The 16,376-nt window shown below is 33.3% G+C and overlaps 1 protein-coding gene across 3 annotated transcripts in view; it reads left to right on the forward strand.

Annotated features, from left to right (window-relative positions):
• Dip-B (Dipeptidase B) overlaps positions 1-16,376 on the forward strand; it is a 41,081-nt gene that overhangs the window by 23,099 nt on the left and 1,606 nt on the right. For all 3 annotated transcript variants that reach the window (XM_089106319.1, XM_089106316.1, XM_089106318.1), the window contains exons 5-11: positions 554-675; positions 3,326-3,501; positions 8,846-9,036; positions 11,429-11,611; positions 13,574-13,675; positions 15,241-15,367; positions 15,519-15,631. In XM_089106319.1, the coding sequence (XP_088962445.1) occupies positions 554-675; positions 3,326-3,501; positions 8,846-9,036; positions 11,429-11,611; positions 13,574-13,675; positions 15,241-15,367; positions 15,519-15,631 (1,014 nt within the window). The remainder of the gene's footprint in view (positions 1-553; positions 676-3,325; positions 3,502-8,845; positions 9,037-11,428; positions 11,612-13,573; positions 13,676-15,240; positions 15,368-15,518; positions 15,632-16,376) is intronic.

A 16,376-nucleotide genomic window follows, 5' to 3' on the forward strand; every position in this document is an offset into this window, starting at 1 on the left:
TTCCTCGAGTATGTCAAATGGAAATCTTTTAATCCTGCTTTTGGAAAATTGAAATAAATCTGCAGCTCCTCAAAATTTATTGTATATTTTTGTCCGTCTCTTATGCTACTTATCTAATAAGGATGGACTGCTATCAGCATTAGTAGAGTGTGCTTAGGAATGAACTTTTTCTAGTAAAGGTTTTATCATAGCATTTCTCTGCTCATACAACTTAACGAATTATATCATTGCATGATTTTATTGAAACATGGACTTTTCACTTAGATAAAGGAAATTGAAATTCTATTGGTTAAATTATGTTCGAGATTTCTTATCAGCGAAAGTTTCGCGAAAAAAAAAATTGATATTGGCTTCTATGTTGAAAGCAAATCAGGAGATTTTTTGGTTACTTTTGGTCACGTCTCAAAAAATTAATTTTTAAGCTGTAATCTACCAAACTTTTCTGGAGTAGAGGGGAAGGGGGGAGGCTTTTATGTTTTAAGTTTGTCTTCTCTTGACGTCTATTACCAAGTTTTGGGTATATTTGTTATTTTAAATTATATTTCATTTGTAGCCCATAGAAGTTCGAGAGGCTCTTCCAGAAAAAAGGGTGAAGGCCGAAGTCATCGGATTCCATTCCACCAACAAAGATGCTCAGTGTTATGCTGATTTGGCCGGTAAACTAGAAGCTGGACGGTTAGATCATTTTTTTTTCTTTGACATTTACCCATTTACTCATTTGCATACTAATGTTTTCAAGAAATATTAGTGTGAAGTCGTGTCCCAGTTGTCTTTATCTAATAACACTTACAGGCATAAATCTGGGCTTAAATTCAATCGTGGGAAGATATTTTTCAAGTTAAGTTTCCTCCTCTGTTTTCTAGTTACAGGCCTCAAATTAGCTCAGTTTTACTTCTGAAAAACAAAACTCTTCAAGTTTAATCTATATCTCCTGGACCTTTGCCCTGGTTAAGTTAACTAAGAAAACTTGAGCCGGAATCAAAGCCAAACCTGAAATATATTTTCAGAGCTTGGACATATCTTTGAAGAATCTTTCGGTCTTAATAATTAGGGAAGGGAAGAAGGTTGGAGCTTAATTATACTGTACATTAACCTGAAAGCTTGATTGAACGAGTGCAACAATTTTTTCAATTCACATGAAGTCAACATTCAGGAAGGTGGAGGGTTCAGGAATGGTCTCTAATCTGTTCGAAGTTTTTAACACTGTAAGCCCGTGTTCGACTGCAATCTGTTTCCGCTAAAGTAGCTATGTAGACCAAAAGAAAACCGTGTGTGTGACGATATAACTACCGCTGGCATGTCTGTGTGTAAAGAATTACATTGCATAGAATTTTATGTGACTAGTGTTTCTAGGAACCATCTTTGCTCATGTCATTAGCATGCTCAATTACTTTTTTAATAAGACCTAGACAGGGATAATTTTTACATCTGATTCAATTTTGATTGTTATGACAATCTTCAGTTGACGAGATATCAGAAAAATCTGAATTTTTGTAAATTTTGAAGGGTTCCTCGTTGTGATTCGTGATAAATATATTACGATAGTTGAAAAATGTTTTGACTCACCGAGAAACTAGAGCTTTCAAGGACACCTATCCTCGCGTCATCTTTTCGAAATTGTCTGCCATTCTGCAATTTTGAAGGGTTCCTGGTTGTGATTCGTGATAAATATATTACGGCAGTTAAAAAATGTTTTGACTCACCGAGAAACTAGAGCTTTCAAGGACACCTATCCTCGCGTCATCTTTTCGAAATTGTCTGCCATTTCGCCAACTTGCAAAATACTTGGTGGAACTGTTTTTTGTTTGATTCACTTTCCGTGAGACACTAAAGAAGTAAGATTCGTCAAAATACTTGTTGAAGTACTACAGTCATAGTAAGCGAAACAAACTGTTCCTTGAAGGTTTTTCTTATTCTCATTTGAATCATGAAAAATTCTTCTTTAAAAAATTAGAACTCCACAATTCAAGTCTCGAAATCCAAAATAGAAGTTCAAAAATTTGACCCCTCTCAAAACGCTTATTTGTTCTTTTTTTTCAATTCACCTTTTATATGAAAAATTAAACAAGGTTGAAATGCAATGATCAATATAGGTATATTTTTCTGCACTGGCAGAGGAGGGTGAAACATATGACCCCCTTCCAGGGCCGTCCCGAGGCTTGTTTTATTCGGGGGGTGATCTTCGTAAATTTAATGAATCGCTACCTGATTTATGCCGAATTTTCCGCAGAAATCAAGAGTTTTGCAAAATTTTGGCCGATTTTGCTAAATTTCGGCCGAAATTTTTGCCTTGGGTGAACATTTTACCGAATGTCAAAAAATTGGGGGGGTCCCCCCCCCCCCCTGGGACGCCCCTTCCCTCTTCCTCCGTCCTGATTTTACTTAAAATATAACTTGCAGCATTCAATATTTTATACATTGATTGCTGATTGCTAAGTGTTCCATACCCATCTGTATCTTAAGTTTATCATTCATACTGATGGAACTTTAGTCCGAAAATATATTTACTCTGTCTGTTGATTTTCATTTTCTTCGGGATTTAAACCCTTGGTTAAGAAAAATTTGTGGGTTCGTTCGTCCAATTGATACAAAAGGTATTTGACGGCTGAATGTCAAATAATTTTTTAAATGTACATTGACTGACACCGCGCCAAAAATATAATTAAATACACCCTTTGCGCTAAAACAGATAAACAAGGAAGGAATAACTCCTGAACAATTTTTCTACCTGAAAAAGGCATCAGATGTTTCTCCTGTGACTTTGTTCAGTTGTTTTGACTTATAAAATTACCGATTTTGGGACCGGGTTACAAGATTGGGGTACTTTTGTATTATAGTCTTGTTTAAAAATAATGTCCTACTATCGCCAAACTATACAAAAACACAGTGCCAGCATGTGGAGACAGATACTACTATAGCTGTGTTTCTTTTGAAACCCAGTTTCGAAATGTACAGTATGAATTAAGTAAATATAAAAAAAATCGTTTTCTTTGCACCCATGACAGGTGTGTGTTCAGGAAGGGATATGTATCCGGCCCCGTCACTCACCTTTTTGTATATTGTTTCATAATTTTAGTGTACTGCGCCTTCATCTGCCAATTTGAAGAAGTCTCCCTTTTACAGAAACAATAAATTCCTGATAGCATGCCTGCAAAGACAATTAATATATTGAAACTACTTTATGGTAAAGGGTGGTAACGAGTAGGGTGACATAGTAGGAAATAAAATATTTTTCTCTGTAATTAAATTTTTTCCTAAGACGTATACTCCTTCCCTTTTAACTAACTTAGAAGGTTTTGAATTTGATTATATCATTTCTTTTAAGGTGTGTTGCTCGAGACATAGGTGGTTCTGATCCTGAGAGAATGGCGGCACCGAGCGTAGCTGAATACGTCAAGGAAACGTTTAAAAATACATGTGTACAACTGGAAGTCATTTCAGACCTCAAAGTAATTGAAAAGGAGTATCCACTTTTCGCTGCAGTGAATAGATGTGCTGCAGGTATTTTAACCTTTGAATTTATGCTAAAAACTTATTTAAACAAGAATTTAGTTAAAGACAAGGAGTTTTTTATATTCAGTTTGTGTTTAAATGTTTAAATTTTAGTGAGGAGTAGCAGAATATGCAAACATAAATTTAAATAATTAAAAATTTATGTTTAAATATTGAATATGCAAGCATATATGGTTTGAGGGGAATATACAAATGTATAGAGAAGGTCGAATCCAATTCATTGGCTAATTTCTGCTAATTGTACTTACAGAATTTGATTTGGTAAATCAGATCTTTCCAAACATATACATATATATATATGTATATATATATATATATATATATATATATATATATATATATATATATATATATATATATATATATATATATATATATATATATATATATATATATATTATGAGCAATAAGTATATATTCTATTTCTCGAAAACGGCTCCATATTTTTTCGGGCAAATTGGTATCCTGGGATATTCTCGCATAAAAAGAACGATCTAGATAGGTCAGAAGTCTGGGTAAATTCGTTAAAAACCTTAATTTTGGAAAAAACTGTAATAATCAAATATCTTTTGATATAACTAGAGTACAGTATGAAAAGACATTAAGTGGCCTAAAGAGCAAAAAACTGGTAATTGCAAAAATATTTGTATATATTTTAACAAGGGATTACAACAATTCAAAAACCTTAAAAAATAAAACAGAAAGTTTGAAGTTTAGCAGAAATCGCTGTTAGAATTTGGACTTGCTTAATAATCAAATATCTTTGAAAAGAACCAGTATGAAAAGACATTAAATTGCCCAAAGAGCAAAAAACTGGTAATTGCAAAAATATTTGTATATATTTTAACAAGGGATTACAACAATTCAAAAACCTTAAAAAATAAAACAGAAAGTTTGAAGCTTAGCAGATATCGCTGTTAGAATTTGGACTTGCTTAATAATCAAATATCTTTGAAAAGAACCAGTATGAAATGACATTAAATTGCATAAATAACAAAAAACTGGTAATTGCAAAAATATTTGTATATATTTTAACAAGGGATTACAACAACTCAAAAACCTTGAAAAATAAAACCAAACGTTTGAAGCTTAGTAGAAATCGTTGTTAGAAATCGGAAACGCTGTAATAATCAAATATCTGAATAGATTGCAGTATGAAAATAAATTTAACTGCGTAAAGAGCAAAAAAACTGGTAATTGCAAAAATATTTGTATATATTTTAACAAGGGATTACAATAATTCAAAAACTTTAAAAAATAAAACCGAAAGTGTGAAGCTTAGCAGAAATCGCTGTTAGAATTTGGACTTGCTTAATAATCAAATATCTTTGAAATGAACCAGTATGAAAAGACATTAAATTGCGTAAAGAGAAAAAAACTGGTAATTGCACAAATATTTGTATACATTTTAACAAGGGATTACAACAAATCAAAAACCTTGAAAAATAAAACCAAACGTTTGAAGCTTAGTAGAAATCGTTGTTAGAAATCGGGCATACTGTAATAATCAAATATCTTTGAATAGATTGCTAGATAGCTGTATGAAAAGACATTTAATTGAGTAAAGAGCAAAAAAACTGGTAATTGCAAAAATATCTGTATCTATTTTAATAAGGGATTACAACAATTCTAAAACCTTAAAAAATAAAGCCATAAGTTTGAATCTTAGTAGAAATCGTTGTTAGAAATTGGACTTGCTGTAATAATCGAATATCTTTGAATAGCTTGCAGTATGAAAAAACATTTAATTGCGTAAAGAACAAAAAAAACTAGTAATTACCAAAAATATTTGTATATATTTCAACAGGGGATTAAAACAATTGAAAAACCTTAAAAAAAAAACAAAAGTTTGAAGCTTAGTAGAAATCGTTGCTAAAAATTGGACTTGCTTTAATAATCAAATATATTTTGAAAAACACAGTATTGAAAGACATTAAATTGCATAAAGAGCAAAAAACTGGTAATTGCCAAAATATTTGTATATATTTTAACAAGGGATTACAACAATTCAAAAACCTTAAAAAAGGAAACCAAAAGTTTGAAGCTTAGTAGATATCTTTGTTAGAAATCGGACTTGCTTTAATAATCAAATATTTTTGAAAAGACTTCAGTGTTAAAAGACAATAAATTGTCTGCGGTTAGAAGACAAGCGACAATGAGAATCCCTATATAGAATCCTGTCGCATGCTGAGTGCCGGGGCCCGATATATATATATATATATATATATATATATATATATATATATATATATATATATATATATATATATATATATATATATATATATATATATATATATATATATATATATATATATATATGTTTGTATGGATATCTATGTTTATAATACCGGGAGACCAACGGCTACGTGGTAGGCTCTTATATATTGATTCTCATTGTCACTTGTCTTCTATCCGAGTCTGTTGCCCCAGTGAAGTAACAGGTTTCTTTAAATTATCCTCTACTTCTCGCAGTTTCATGTAACATTTAACATATATATATATATATATATATATATATATATATATATATATATATATATATATATATATATATATATATATCAAACAGTTCGTGATCAAAAGTATAAGATTTTTATGCTGATTTCTAATATATTCATCAAGTTTAGTCTTACCCATCAAAAGTTACATGCCTGAGAATTCGAAAAACGGGAGGAAACACCCCCCAAAAGTCATAGAACCTTAATGAAAATTACACCATCAGATTCAGCGTATCAGATGTTAGTAGAGGTTTAGAGTAGAGGTTTTAAACTCCTATCTGCAAAAATGTGAATTTTATATTTTTTGCCCGAAGAAAGATTACGGATGCGTGATTACGGATTACGGATTATTTGTTTGTTTTTTTTTGTGTTTTTTTTCCAGGGGTGATCGTATCGACCCAGTGTTCCTAGAATATCTTGGGAGGGATCATTCGAACGGAAATTAAAAGTTCTAGTGATCTTTTTAAGTGACCAAAAAATTGAGGACAACTAAGACACCTTCCACACTCATTTTTTCCCAAAGTTTCCCGATCAAAATTTTGAGATAGCCATTTTGTTCAGCATGGTCGAAAAATATAATAACTATGTCTTTGAGGGTGATTAATCCCCTACAGTCCCCGGGGAAGGGCTGTAAGCTATGATCATTGCCCAACGTTTACATATAGTATTGGTTATTGGGAGTTTTCATGGGGAAGGGACATTGCTATAAAGGGGGCACCGGATTTTCCCATCATTTTTAAAAAAAAACGATCAGAAATTAAATACAAAAAAAACAAGTTTTTCAACTGAAAGAAAAGAGCAACATCAAAACTTAAACCGAACAGAAACCATCAACTGTATGATTGGGTTCGCCCCCTAGTTAGTACATTGTTCTTTACACTAAAGTTTTTTATTATACTTTCATCAGACCGATTTACTCCAATTAAAAGCCTTTATGATTAAGTTATCATTACTAAAGAATTGGAACGAAATTTGAACTTTAGCGTAAAGAGGGGGATGTTGACTAGGGGGTGAACCCCCTAATATACTTAATATAAATATACGAATATAGAAGTTCGTTGCGTAAGTTAGTTCGTAAGTTACGTATATTTATTACTAATAAAAACGTTCTTAAAAAAAATTAAACAACTTTCGAGAAAGCCATTTAACCAAAAAAAAAAAAAAGATATGCAAATTTCTTTTTAATTATTCATGTACGGTGAGCCAAAATCAAAATTTGCATTAATTTAAAAACGCTCAGAATTTAAATTAAAAAAAAAAAAGTTTTTTTTTAACTTAAAGTAAGGAGCGACATTAAAACTTAAAACGAACAGAAATTATTCCATATATAAAAGGGATTGTCCCCTCCTCAATGCCTCGCTCTTTACGCTAAAGTTTGGATCTTTCTCACACCTCTATTTTTTAAAACAATGTAAAACTTTTGCGTAAAGAGCGAGGCATTGAGGAGGGGACAGCCCCTTTCATATACGGAATAATTTCTGTTCTTTTTAAGTTTTAATGTCGCTCCTTACTTTCAGTTAAAAAAAAACTTGTTCTTTTTATTTAATAATCAAATGTGGTTTAGTCTCAACTTTCCATGTGCACTGAAATATAGGCTAAACTTGTCAAGCTAGGAACAAAAAAATTTATATAGAATAATTTTGGAGCGGTGAGAATGGACATTTTTGTTGTGGCACCTTTGTTTTTCAATTCAAATAAGAAGGAACCTGTAAAATACAGTGTAGCTTTTGGATCATCGTTTCGTTCGATTTCGGAGCGATTTTTTCTTGTGGATGAACCCGCAAAGATTTGAAAGAATATTTGGAAGAGACTTGAGCAGTAGTTTCATTAATTTCCAAATTCTCGTCGCAAATAAAACTGCAATATTTACATTAAAACTGTATTATTTTTCAGGAGGAATTCTCATATACTTTTTGCTAAACATTTTTGTTCGCATTTTGACGGCACGGCGTTGACCTCTCCACCCCTCCCTTTCTTGTAGGGGTAATTAAAACCATCGGTATTATACCCATAATCAAGATTCTCCCGTGCCCATCATAGTTTGCACTCCTCGAATTTTATTGTTGCTTTTGCTGATGACACCACCCTTGTTACTTCTGGGAGAACAGAGGATGAGGTTCGTAGAAAGTTAGTGGACAACTTCGAGAGAGTTTCAATTTGGTTTGATGCTAACTCTCTTGCCTTAAATGTTTCTAAATCTAGCTTTTTAGTTTTTTTTCTCGTAAATCTCACACTTGTCCTTAATTAACTGAAATTCGTCTATCCAGCCTCTATTAGTAGACCAAAGGATGGCCATGTCCATTTCCAAGGTATCCTCCTTGATGAAATTTTATCTTTTAAACACCATATTGACTTGATTAAATGAAGGTATGCAGAAAACTGATTGATTGATTAATTTGACCAGAGCAAACTAAGTTAAGCTCCCGTCAAAAGTAGAATTATCAATGTCTTGTTGGTGATATGTTGTAACGGCGTTGACAGAGGTTGAATTCCCTCTCCCTTTCTATTTCTCTCTCTTTTTTTTTCTCTCTCTCTCTCCCTCTTAGCACTCTTTCGGTCTTTATGTGCATGTCTTGCCTTGTGGTTTTCTTATATGATGGAGTAGACGTTCGATGTAGGCTTCCGCGTGTCTTTAAACCTTGCATTCATTCTTTCGGGATAGAATTACCTGATCTTGTAAACTACTTGGACGATTAATTGTAAATGGAGGGGTTCAAAACGCATATAATTTTTGTGTTAACCTATCCAATTTGGCTGTTGAACAAGTCTTGCTAAGACACGCTCTTTATTTCTTACTGAACTGATTTTTAACAAAAATGGTCGTTCACCAGGCGTCGAACGTCATCAAGGAAGAATAATTTACCTAACCTATGAAGGGGAAGGACCAATAACGAGGACGCTGTTTATTGTTGGCAAGGGAGTTACGTACGACACTGGTGGCTGTGACATCAAAGCTAATGGTGTAATGGCAGGCATGCATCGTGATAAATGTGGAGCAGCTGCTGTAGCTGGATTTTTTAAGGTTTTTTGCTTTACTTTATTTTTTCATAGCTTGAGAAACGGGGTTCTGTATTATGAAGGAGTTTCGATTCTGAATCGAAGTTGTATAGGCCTATTTCAAGCAAAACTTGCAAATGTTATAATTGAATTAATTGGAGGAGGCTGCAAAAAAAGTACAATTAAGCCCAAATTAAAGATTTATGCTTAGCCCTCGCCAGAATTGATTGCAAAATTTTAGTTTCAATCGTCGTCTAGAGTATGGAATGCCTTCGAGATAATTAAGAATACGTTTTGCTTTCCGGTAATAATTTAAACTATTTTGGTTAAAATATGAGGAAATTTCCAGCTCCTGCGATAAATTTTTGGCGACCGCCGCTTCTTAAACCTCCTTTCCTGATTTAAAAAACGCAATTGGTCTCTTTTCTAATGGCTATTTTTCAGTATTTTCAGGTGATCTGGAAGACGCTATCAATAGATAACAGTTTTATTCCTAATTGCTAAATTTGTGATGCGTGTACTCTTATATACTGTTATACTATTTTCCGTATACTCGGAAAATAGTATTACAATATGGTAACCTGCCTGTACTTGTTGAAAAAGATGCTTAATAAAAGGTGGGAAAAGAGGTTTAGTCAGTGACCCCAGAGGTGTTGTCAGTTTTTTTTTTTAAAGCAAGAGTTCAGGGAGTCCCAGAATTTAATCCCGGCTCTTTTCGCTTTTATAAAAAAGAAAGGTTATTTCATTTAGTTTTTTATGTGTTCTATGCTTGACTCTATAATGGTAGAGACAAAGGTGTAAGCAGTGGCCGCGTTCATGGTATAAATATGAACACAATTGTCTTTAAATGCAGGGGTTTTGGGTAGCCTCCGATTTTAGCCTAGGGTTGCGGTTTCTTTTCTCTTTGAAGAAAGAAAAATTACTTCAATCAGTGTTTGTACGTGCTCTTTGCTTGACTCCTTAATTTGGAGCCTGACCACTAATGATGTACATATAGGGTGAAAACACGATTATTACTTATATTGTTTACTATGCTTGGATTAAGGGCAGTATTGTTTTTCAAAATTCGTACTTGTGTTAGAAAGCTGTACATTTCTTATGCATTCAATATTCAACGGCATTGTCTTGCTCTTTTCATGGTGCTATTATTTTAATCGGTTGCTCGTTTTCTTAAACGTTTGTACTGTGTAAAAAGGGCTTTGTTTAAACGACCTTTAAGAATAACAATAATGTAACTAGTGTGCCATTTTGTGAATATGAGGTTTTATGTTTGCATGGTTTTTATCTTTAGAAATTTCAAATAGTTCAAAACTCCGGCTTGGGGATCTGAGTAAACATGAAAAAAAAACGGTGACGAAAAAGAAAATGCTATGTGTGATTTTGGGGGAACGCAGAGGGATATATCTGATCCAGATGACATTTTGCTGACAAGTTTCGGGACCAAGGACAATCAAGACCCATTAATTTTAGTTAAGCCATAAGGAAAGGACAAGGACGCTAAGGAAAGGACAAGAACGGCATGAAATCAAGACCATTCCATTTTTATAATTTCGCTCAAATATACATCCGTTCAAGGGTTTCCTTCAAAGTTTCTGTGGAGGTGAAAGGGTAACTTGCTGGAATTTTTCCCTTTTGAGCCAGGGGCGCCAAGCCACGAAATTGTAGAAGGGATGGTGGACAAAATATATTTTTCAGAATATTAGAAATGGAGGCAGTTTTTTGTTTTTCAAATTTTTCAGCGAAAATACCCAGAATAGGTAGTTTCAATGAAACCATAAAAAAGGTACTTTTCAAAATCTGGGGGGGGGGTAACTGACGTTCCTGTTGTGGGCTGTGGTTTGAAAAGGACGAGAAGTTAAATGATTGGATTTAAGATCCAAGTATTGTATCTGGGTTTCTTTGATTCAAAGTTTAGTAACTATTCCTTTGATAATAGAAAGACCTCTAATTATAAAAAGTTTCACGTAGGATATGATCTTTGAATTGGGATAAAAATCCCGAACAAACGTCTGGAGTTGGTAATAAGCAGAAATTTTCTTCAGTTCTCAAATAACTTTCGATTTTTCATCAAAGTTCAGATCCAACATCGATGGAGAAATGAAAACACAGCTGGAAAATTGGACTTTACAAAAAGGGTGAAGAAGATAGAATGAAATTGACTTTGGATCCATTATTAATTTTGCCGTGAAAGTACCAATTTCTAATTGTGTCATTCTTTAGTAATGCTATGTGGCACAAAAAAACGATACTTTTTGGTATTATTGAACTATTAATAATTAAATCACAAAGTTGATCTTTTATATTAAATCAATATCATATTTTTTCGAAATCAGTTTTTTTTATAACAGGCTTTAGGATTGAGAGTAAGTCCTGCCATTCACCGAACTTCTTTATGTAACAATTTCCATTTGTATTAGGTGCTTGCAGAATTGAAGCCGAAAGGGATCAAAGTTGTCGGAGGGATGGCAATGGTTCGAAACAGCGTTGGTTCCAATGCGTACGTTGCAGATGAAATAATTACATCACGTGCTGGTAAACGAATTCGTATTGGTAACACAGATGCAGAGGGTCGTATGGCAATGGGTGATCTATTATGCAGGGTAAGGGTTTTTTCATAAGATTGGTGATTAGAATCCAGAATTGAGAAGAAAGAAATTTGTAAGTATAATTGATATTCAATAGTATAATGCTTTGTAAGGTCAATAAAACTGATTAAGAAAACATTTGTGTATTATTATTGCTTTTCAATCCTTCCTAGCCAATTAAACGATTGCTTTTTGATACATTTGAACTGAAATTTTTGTTGGTTATAGGAAATACGCATACATAGGCTCTTCTATTGTTGAGCACTGTGAAAAGTACTTTCATCCCATTCTAGTTGTTGCTGTGTCTGAGCTGTCATTCTTAAAGCATCGGGGATAAAATTTCAAACTTTAGCATGAAGAGTGGGGGTGGGGGGGGGGGTGGCTCAGGAGGGGTTTTTAAGAAATGATTGCCGTTTCTTTCAAGTTTCAATGTTGATCTTTACTTTCATTTGAAAAAAACTTTTTTTTACAACCTAATTTTTTTTTCATTTTCAATGTCATACCCAGGGGTACCCTAAGTATGTAAAGGGCTACCGCCTCCGCCAGTGCCATCCTTTTAAATGAATGCCTAACATTTGCAGAACGATGCTTCAAGAAATGAGCTCGCTTTTGCCTTTTGGAAGGAAATATAACTATTCTAAATAAATTATCCTTTTCGCAGTAAAAAGGAAGTTTTCGCCCCAAAACGCTTCTTTGGGGCCTTATCTCCCCTCCCCATAAAATGATCCTTTTGCTGACACCCTAAAAGATGATGTGCACCTACGCGACATTTTAATTACGTTTAACGTTATTGGATTAGCGTTTATTGAAAGAACATCATTTTTATTGGATAAATGGCCCATAATAACGGTTCATTTTTTATAGACTGCACGTATGTTTAGGGATGAATGGTATACAGCACGTCAGTATGGCCTCTGAGACTACGAGGCTATGTAAGTATCCTTTCAATAGTCCTTAGCATTTTGACCCTATTGGACCAAAATGCTAGAATGCACTTGTTTCCTGTGGCCTGACCACATTTGTTGCTTAAAAAAGGGTGCTAGATCTTGCATGCTCATTTCAATGAAACCTCTTTCTGACTTGATAAAGGGCTCAATATAGTCACCCCTGAGGAAACAACAAATAGGTATGAGTGACCAACTTTCTCTGGAAAGATAAAAATTTCATATTTTTTGGTTATCATACGTAAGAATGATGATTAAACCCGGAAAGAGTGCACCCCCCCCCCCTTCAAATATCTCTCAGGAGAGTAGGAGGGGTTTGTAAAATATCAAAAATGAATTCCTGAGTATAGGTGATATCATTTGGGCATGTTTTTTTTTATGTCCGATTTCAGCTGCTTGAGCGAAAATAACTCTTTGAAATTTTGGCAATATTTTGTTTACTGTAACCAAAATGGGTAATTAAAGAAGAGGATAATTATTTTTCGTAAAAGAATTAATAAACTAAAACGCTTTAGCGTCTACCCGAAAGTATATCTTACTAAAATCTTTTTTTTTATTAAAAATGTTGTATCTATGCTACAAATGTCCATAATACTTATCTGTTCCAAGAATTTGGATTGCAGGAAATATCACTATTCTTTTACTTAGCTTTTGGAAAAATTAAAAAAAAATGATCATTTTTACTTGAATTGGATGCTGTCCACTAAATACTTAAAACAACAAGGTCTGTAAACAAATTCGGTGAATTTTGATATTGAGATTTTCACTTATGTCCAGCTTGTCAAATTTGCCAACTTGTCAGCTTGTTTGACGTTCAAACTGTCAAAAGGACGCAACAGCAATATATTAGAAACGGCTTAAAGTGTTTGGTTGGAACTTTCAGGGCATGTTTTGGGGTATGATGAGCTAATAAAAATGCACTATTTTCATACTACTACTACTAGTAGTACTGCTACTGCTGCTAGGGCTGGTACTATTATTGTTTATCGTTTTAGAAATTGTTTTTACCCTAGTTTTTTGTTCTTTCTTTCAGATGAAAGAAATGGTTTTAGAAACGAATCCGCCAAATCCATACCTAATGACTATTGCTACACTAACAGGCCATGCCAGAATTGCCGTGGGTTGTCCATATGCGGTAAGCTTCCTCTCTACTCTCTATTCTTTATTCTTCTTTGTTAGTTGGATCTACCTTCATTTTCATGTTAGCACAAAATACTTCTTGTGTTTTTATGAAACGGTATCTTCAGGTACATGGCGAATGAAAGGTGCTACTTTTTACTGAATTAATAAATTAACTAATTTTCACCTAATCGTAAATCTGTAAATTGTAATACATTCGTCAGTGGTGGGTCCAGCGAGGAGTCGTGACGAACCTTTGTACAAATTGTAATCCATATTTTACATTTAACAGGGTTCTTAAAGAAGTTACAGAAGGTGATGAAACCACTAAAACGTGGGCTAAAAAAGAAGAAAATTTTTGCTAAAGAAAGTGGCTATATTTAAAGAAACTTCTACCAAAATGTTAACTTCTGATGAATAATTATTGAGGCTGGTACAAACTAAGCAATTAAAAAAAACAAATCTTTATAAAAGTAAAGATCAGGACTGCAGATTGTCACACCCTTATTTACTGCGTAAGAGTTCCATTAGTCCAAGGGAAATGGAGCAAAAACTAAATATCCTAGCTTAAAGTTATTGTATTATATTAGATGCAATAACAAATCAACTGAATAAATAAAATGATTCAGAAACAATATGAATTATCTGGTGTGATTTTTTTTTTTTTTTTTTTTTTTTTTTTTCAAAACGCACAACTTCAGTCTTGTAGGTTTCTGTAAAGGTTGTTGTTATTATTTATTAGCCGTCTTTTTTTTGTCTTTTAGCATAGTTTCATTTTTTTTTTTTTAATCTGGGGGTCTCTTGTTTTGGAATGTCCTCCAGCCAGAACCTACAGTGTGTGAGTTGACTTGGAGTCTTATACTCTTTGTCAAAGAGACCTATTTCAAGTTTTTCTATCAAGCTTTGGGTTCTTCAAGCTTGATGTTTGTGAAGAGCAAATCGTGTACAATGGGTGTTGACTCTGATGTTTATGATTGGTTCTTTTGAAGGATTGGTGTAATCTTTGATATTTACAACCCACTTCATGGATGAGAAGCTTTAGCAACAAAAACAGATGTTTTAAAATGATTTAATGATTTATTGAGGAATTCTTCCGATAATGCTTCAACTGCTCTTGATCGCACTATAAGAGGTGATATCAACTAGATTGGCTCATCTCTCTTTTTATAATAAGTGTATATGGCTTAATAAAAAAATAACCATCTTTTATCGAGTCTCATCTTGTTTTAGCTTAATTGTATAAAGAAAATTGTAAGCTCGAAGGATGAAAGTGATAAACACAGACTAAAAACTATAAAATCCAAACATTTGACGAAAAAATTTAACTCCAAATATGCTAAAAAATAAATATATTTCTTCTGCCAACTGGAGAAATTTAAATTCCTTAAAGGAAAATAAAACCGTGAAGTTGTCATGACACAAAAACTCTGCCTTGGGTTGTTATAGAACATGTAGTAACTCCCATACACCTTCAATTTTTATTTTGGAAGAATTTTCAAATTTCGGGGTAGCAATAAAAAAGTATTTAATCGTTTAGCTTTTTGTGCAGTGCTAAATTAAATTGCTTGTCTTCTATTTTAGCTAATTATGGACAATGGCCCTGCAAAAGCTGCCGGCTATTCTCAAAGAGTTCAGGCTGGTGGTGATCTTATCGGAGATCTCTTTGAAATCAGCACAATAAGACGTGAAGATTATGAATTTCATAAAGGTTTGAGACTCTCTCTCTCTCTCTCTCTCTCTCTCTCTCTCTCTCTCTCTCTCTCTCTCTCTCTCTCTCTCTCTCTCTCTCTCTCTCTCTCTCTCTCTCTCTCTCTCTCTCTCTCTCATTACATATAAGTACAATATTTTTTTCTTTTTAGGAAAGTCTGAATACGAGGACATTCTTCAATGTAACAACTTGCCATCAACCCGAACTCCTAGGGGTCATCAGGGGCCAGCTGCTTTCTTAATTCAGGCAACTGGGCTTGAGAAGGTAGAACAGTTTGTTTAATGACTTCCTTTTTTAGTAGGTAGAGTTGGGGTGTATGACCAATTTCAAACAGATTCATGACAACATCAGTAGATGTAGATGCACATGCACATGTAGATGCACTGATAATTCAGTCGTGTTAAATTCGAAAATTTTCGAATTCTCGATGTCCCATCTTAAACAAATCAAATATTATAATTTTCCAGCTAAATGGGTTGCTACTTTCTTATGATTAGCTGTTCGAAGTACAGTAGGTGTGGTCACCAAATAGCATTAGCTTTATAGCAATCAATAGATAGTAGTGTCACAGTTTAAAATCTTGAAAGGTTCCTCAATAGTAAAAAAAAAATATATAGAAACAATGTTATGAACATAAAGGGTAAAAGTTTGTAACAAGATCTACTAAAGACTAAAACGAGTGAAATACAATTTTTTTTTTTTTTTAATTCTTCCATCTCCAAATGTATTAAAAAAAACATTTTGCCATCTGGAAAATTTGGACCAAAATTAAAGCATGTGGTAGTCATACTCTAAAGATGTCCTTGAAAAGTTATGAAATATCACGATCACTCAACGGTTTCAGTTTCATTCTTAAGGATTCTTATTCTTCCTGGTAACAAGAAGAAAAAGATATTAGTATAATTTGAATTTTTATATTATCATATAACTTATCCTAAAATAATGGGACACTGTATTTTCACCTTTCAATAGTACACAAAAGATGTATAAAAGATTTCCCTTATCTTTC

The sequence above is a fragment of the Artemia sp. Qi Xiang Cuo genome, chromosome 20, assembly GCF_049724085.1.
Source record: "Artemia sp. Qi Xiang Cuo chromosome 20, ASM4972408v1, whole genome shotgun sequence".
Taxonomy (NCBI): domain Eukaryota; kingdom Metazoa; phylum Arthropoda; class Branchiopoda; order Anostraca; family Artemiidae; genus Artemia; species Artemia sp. Qi Xiang Cuo.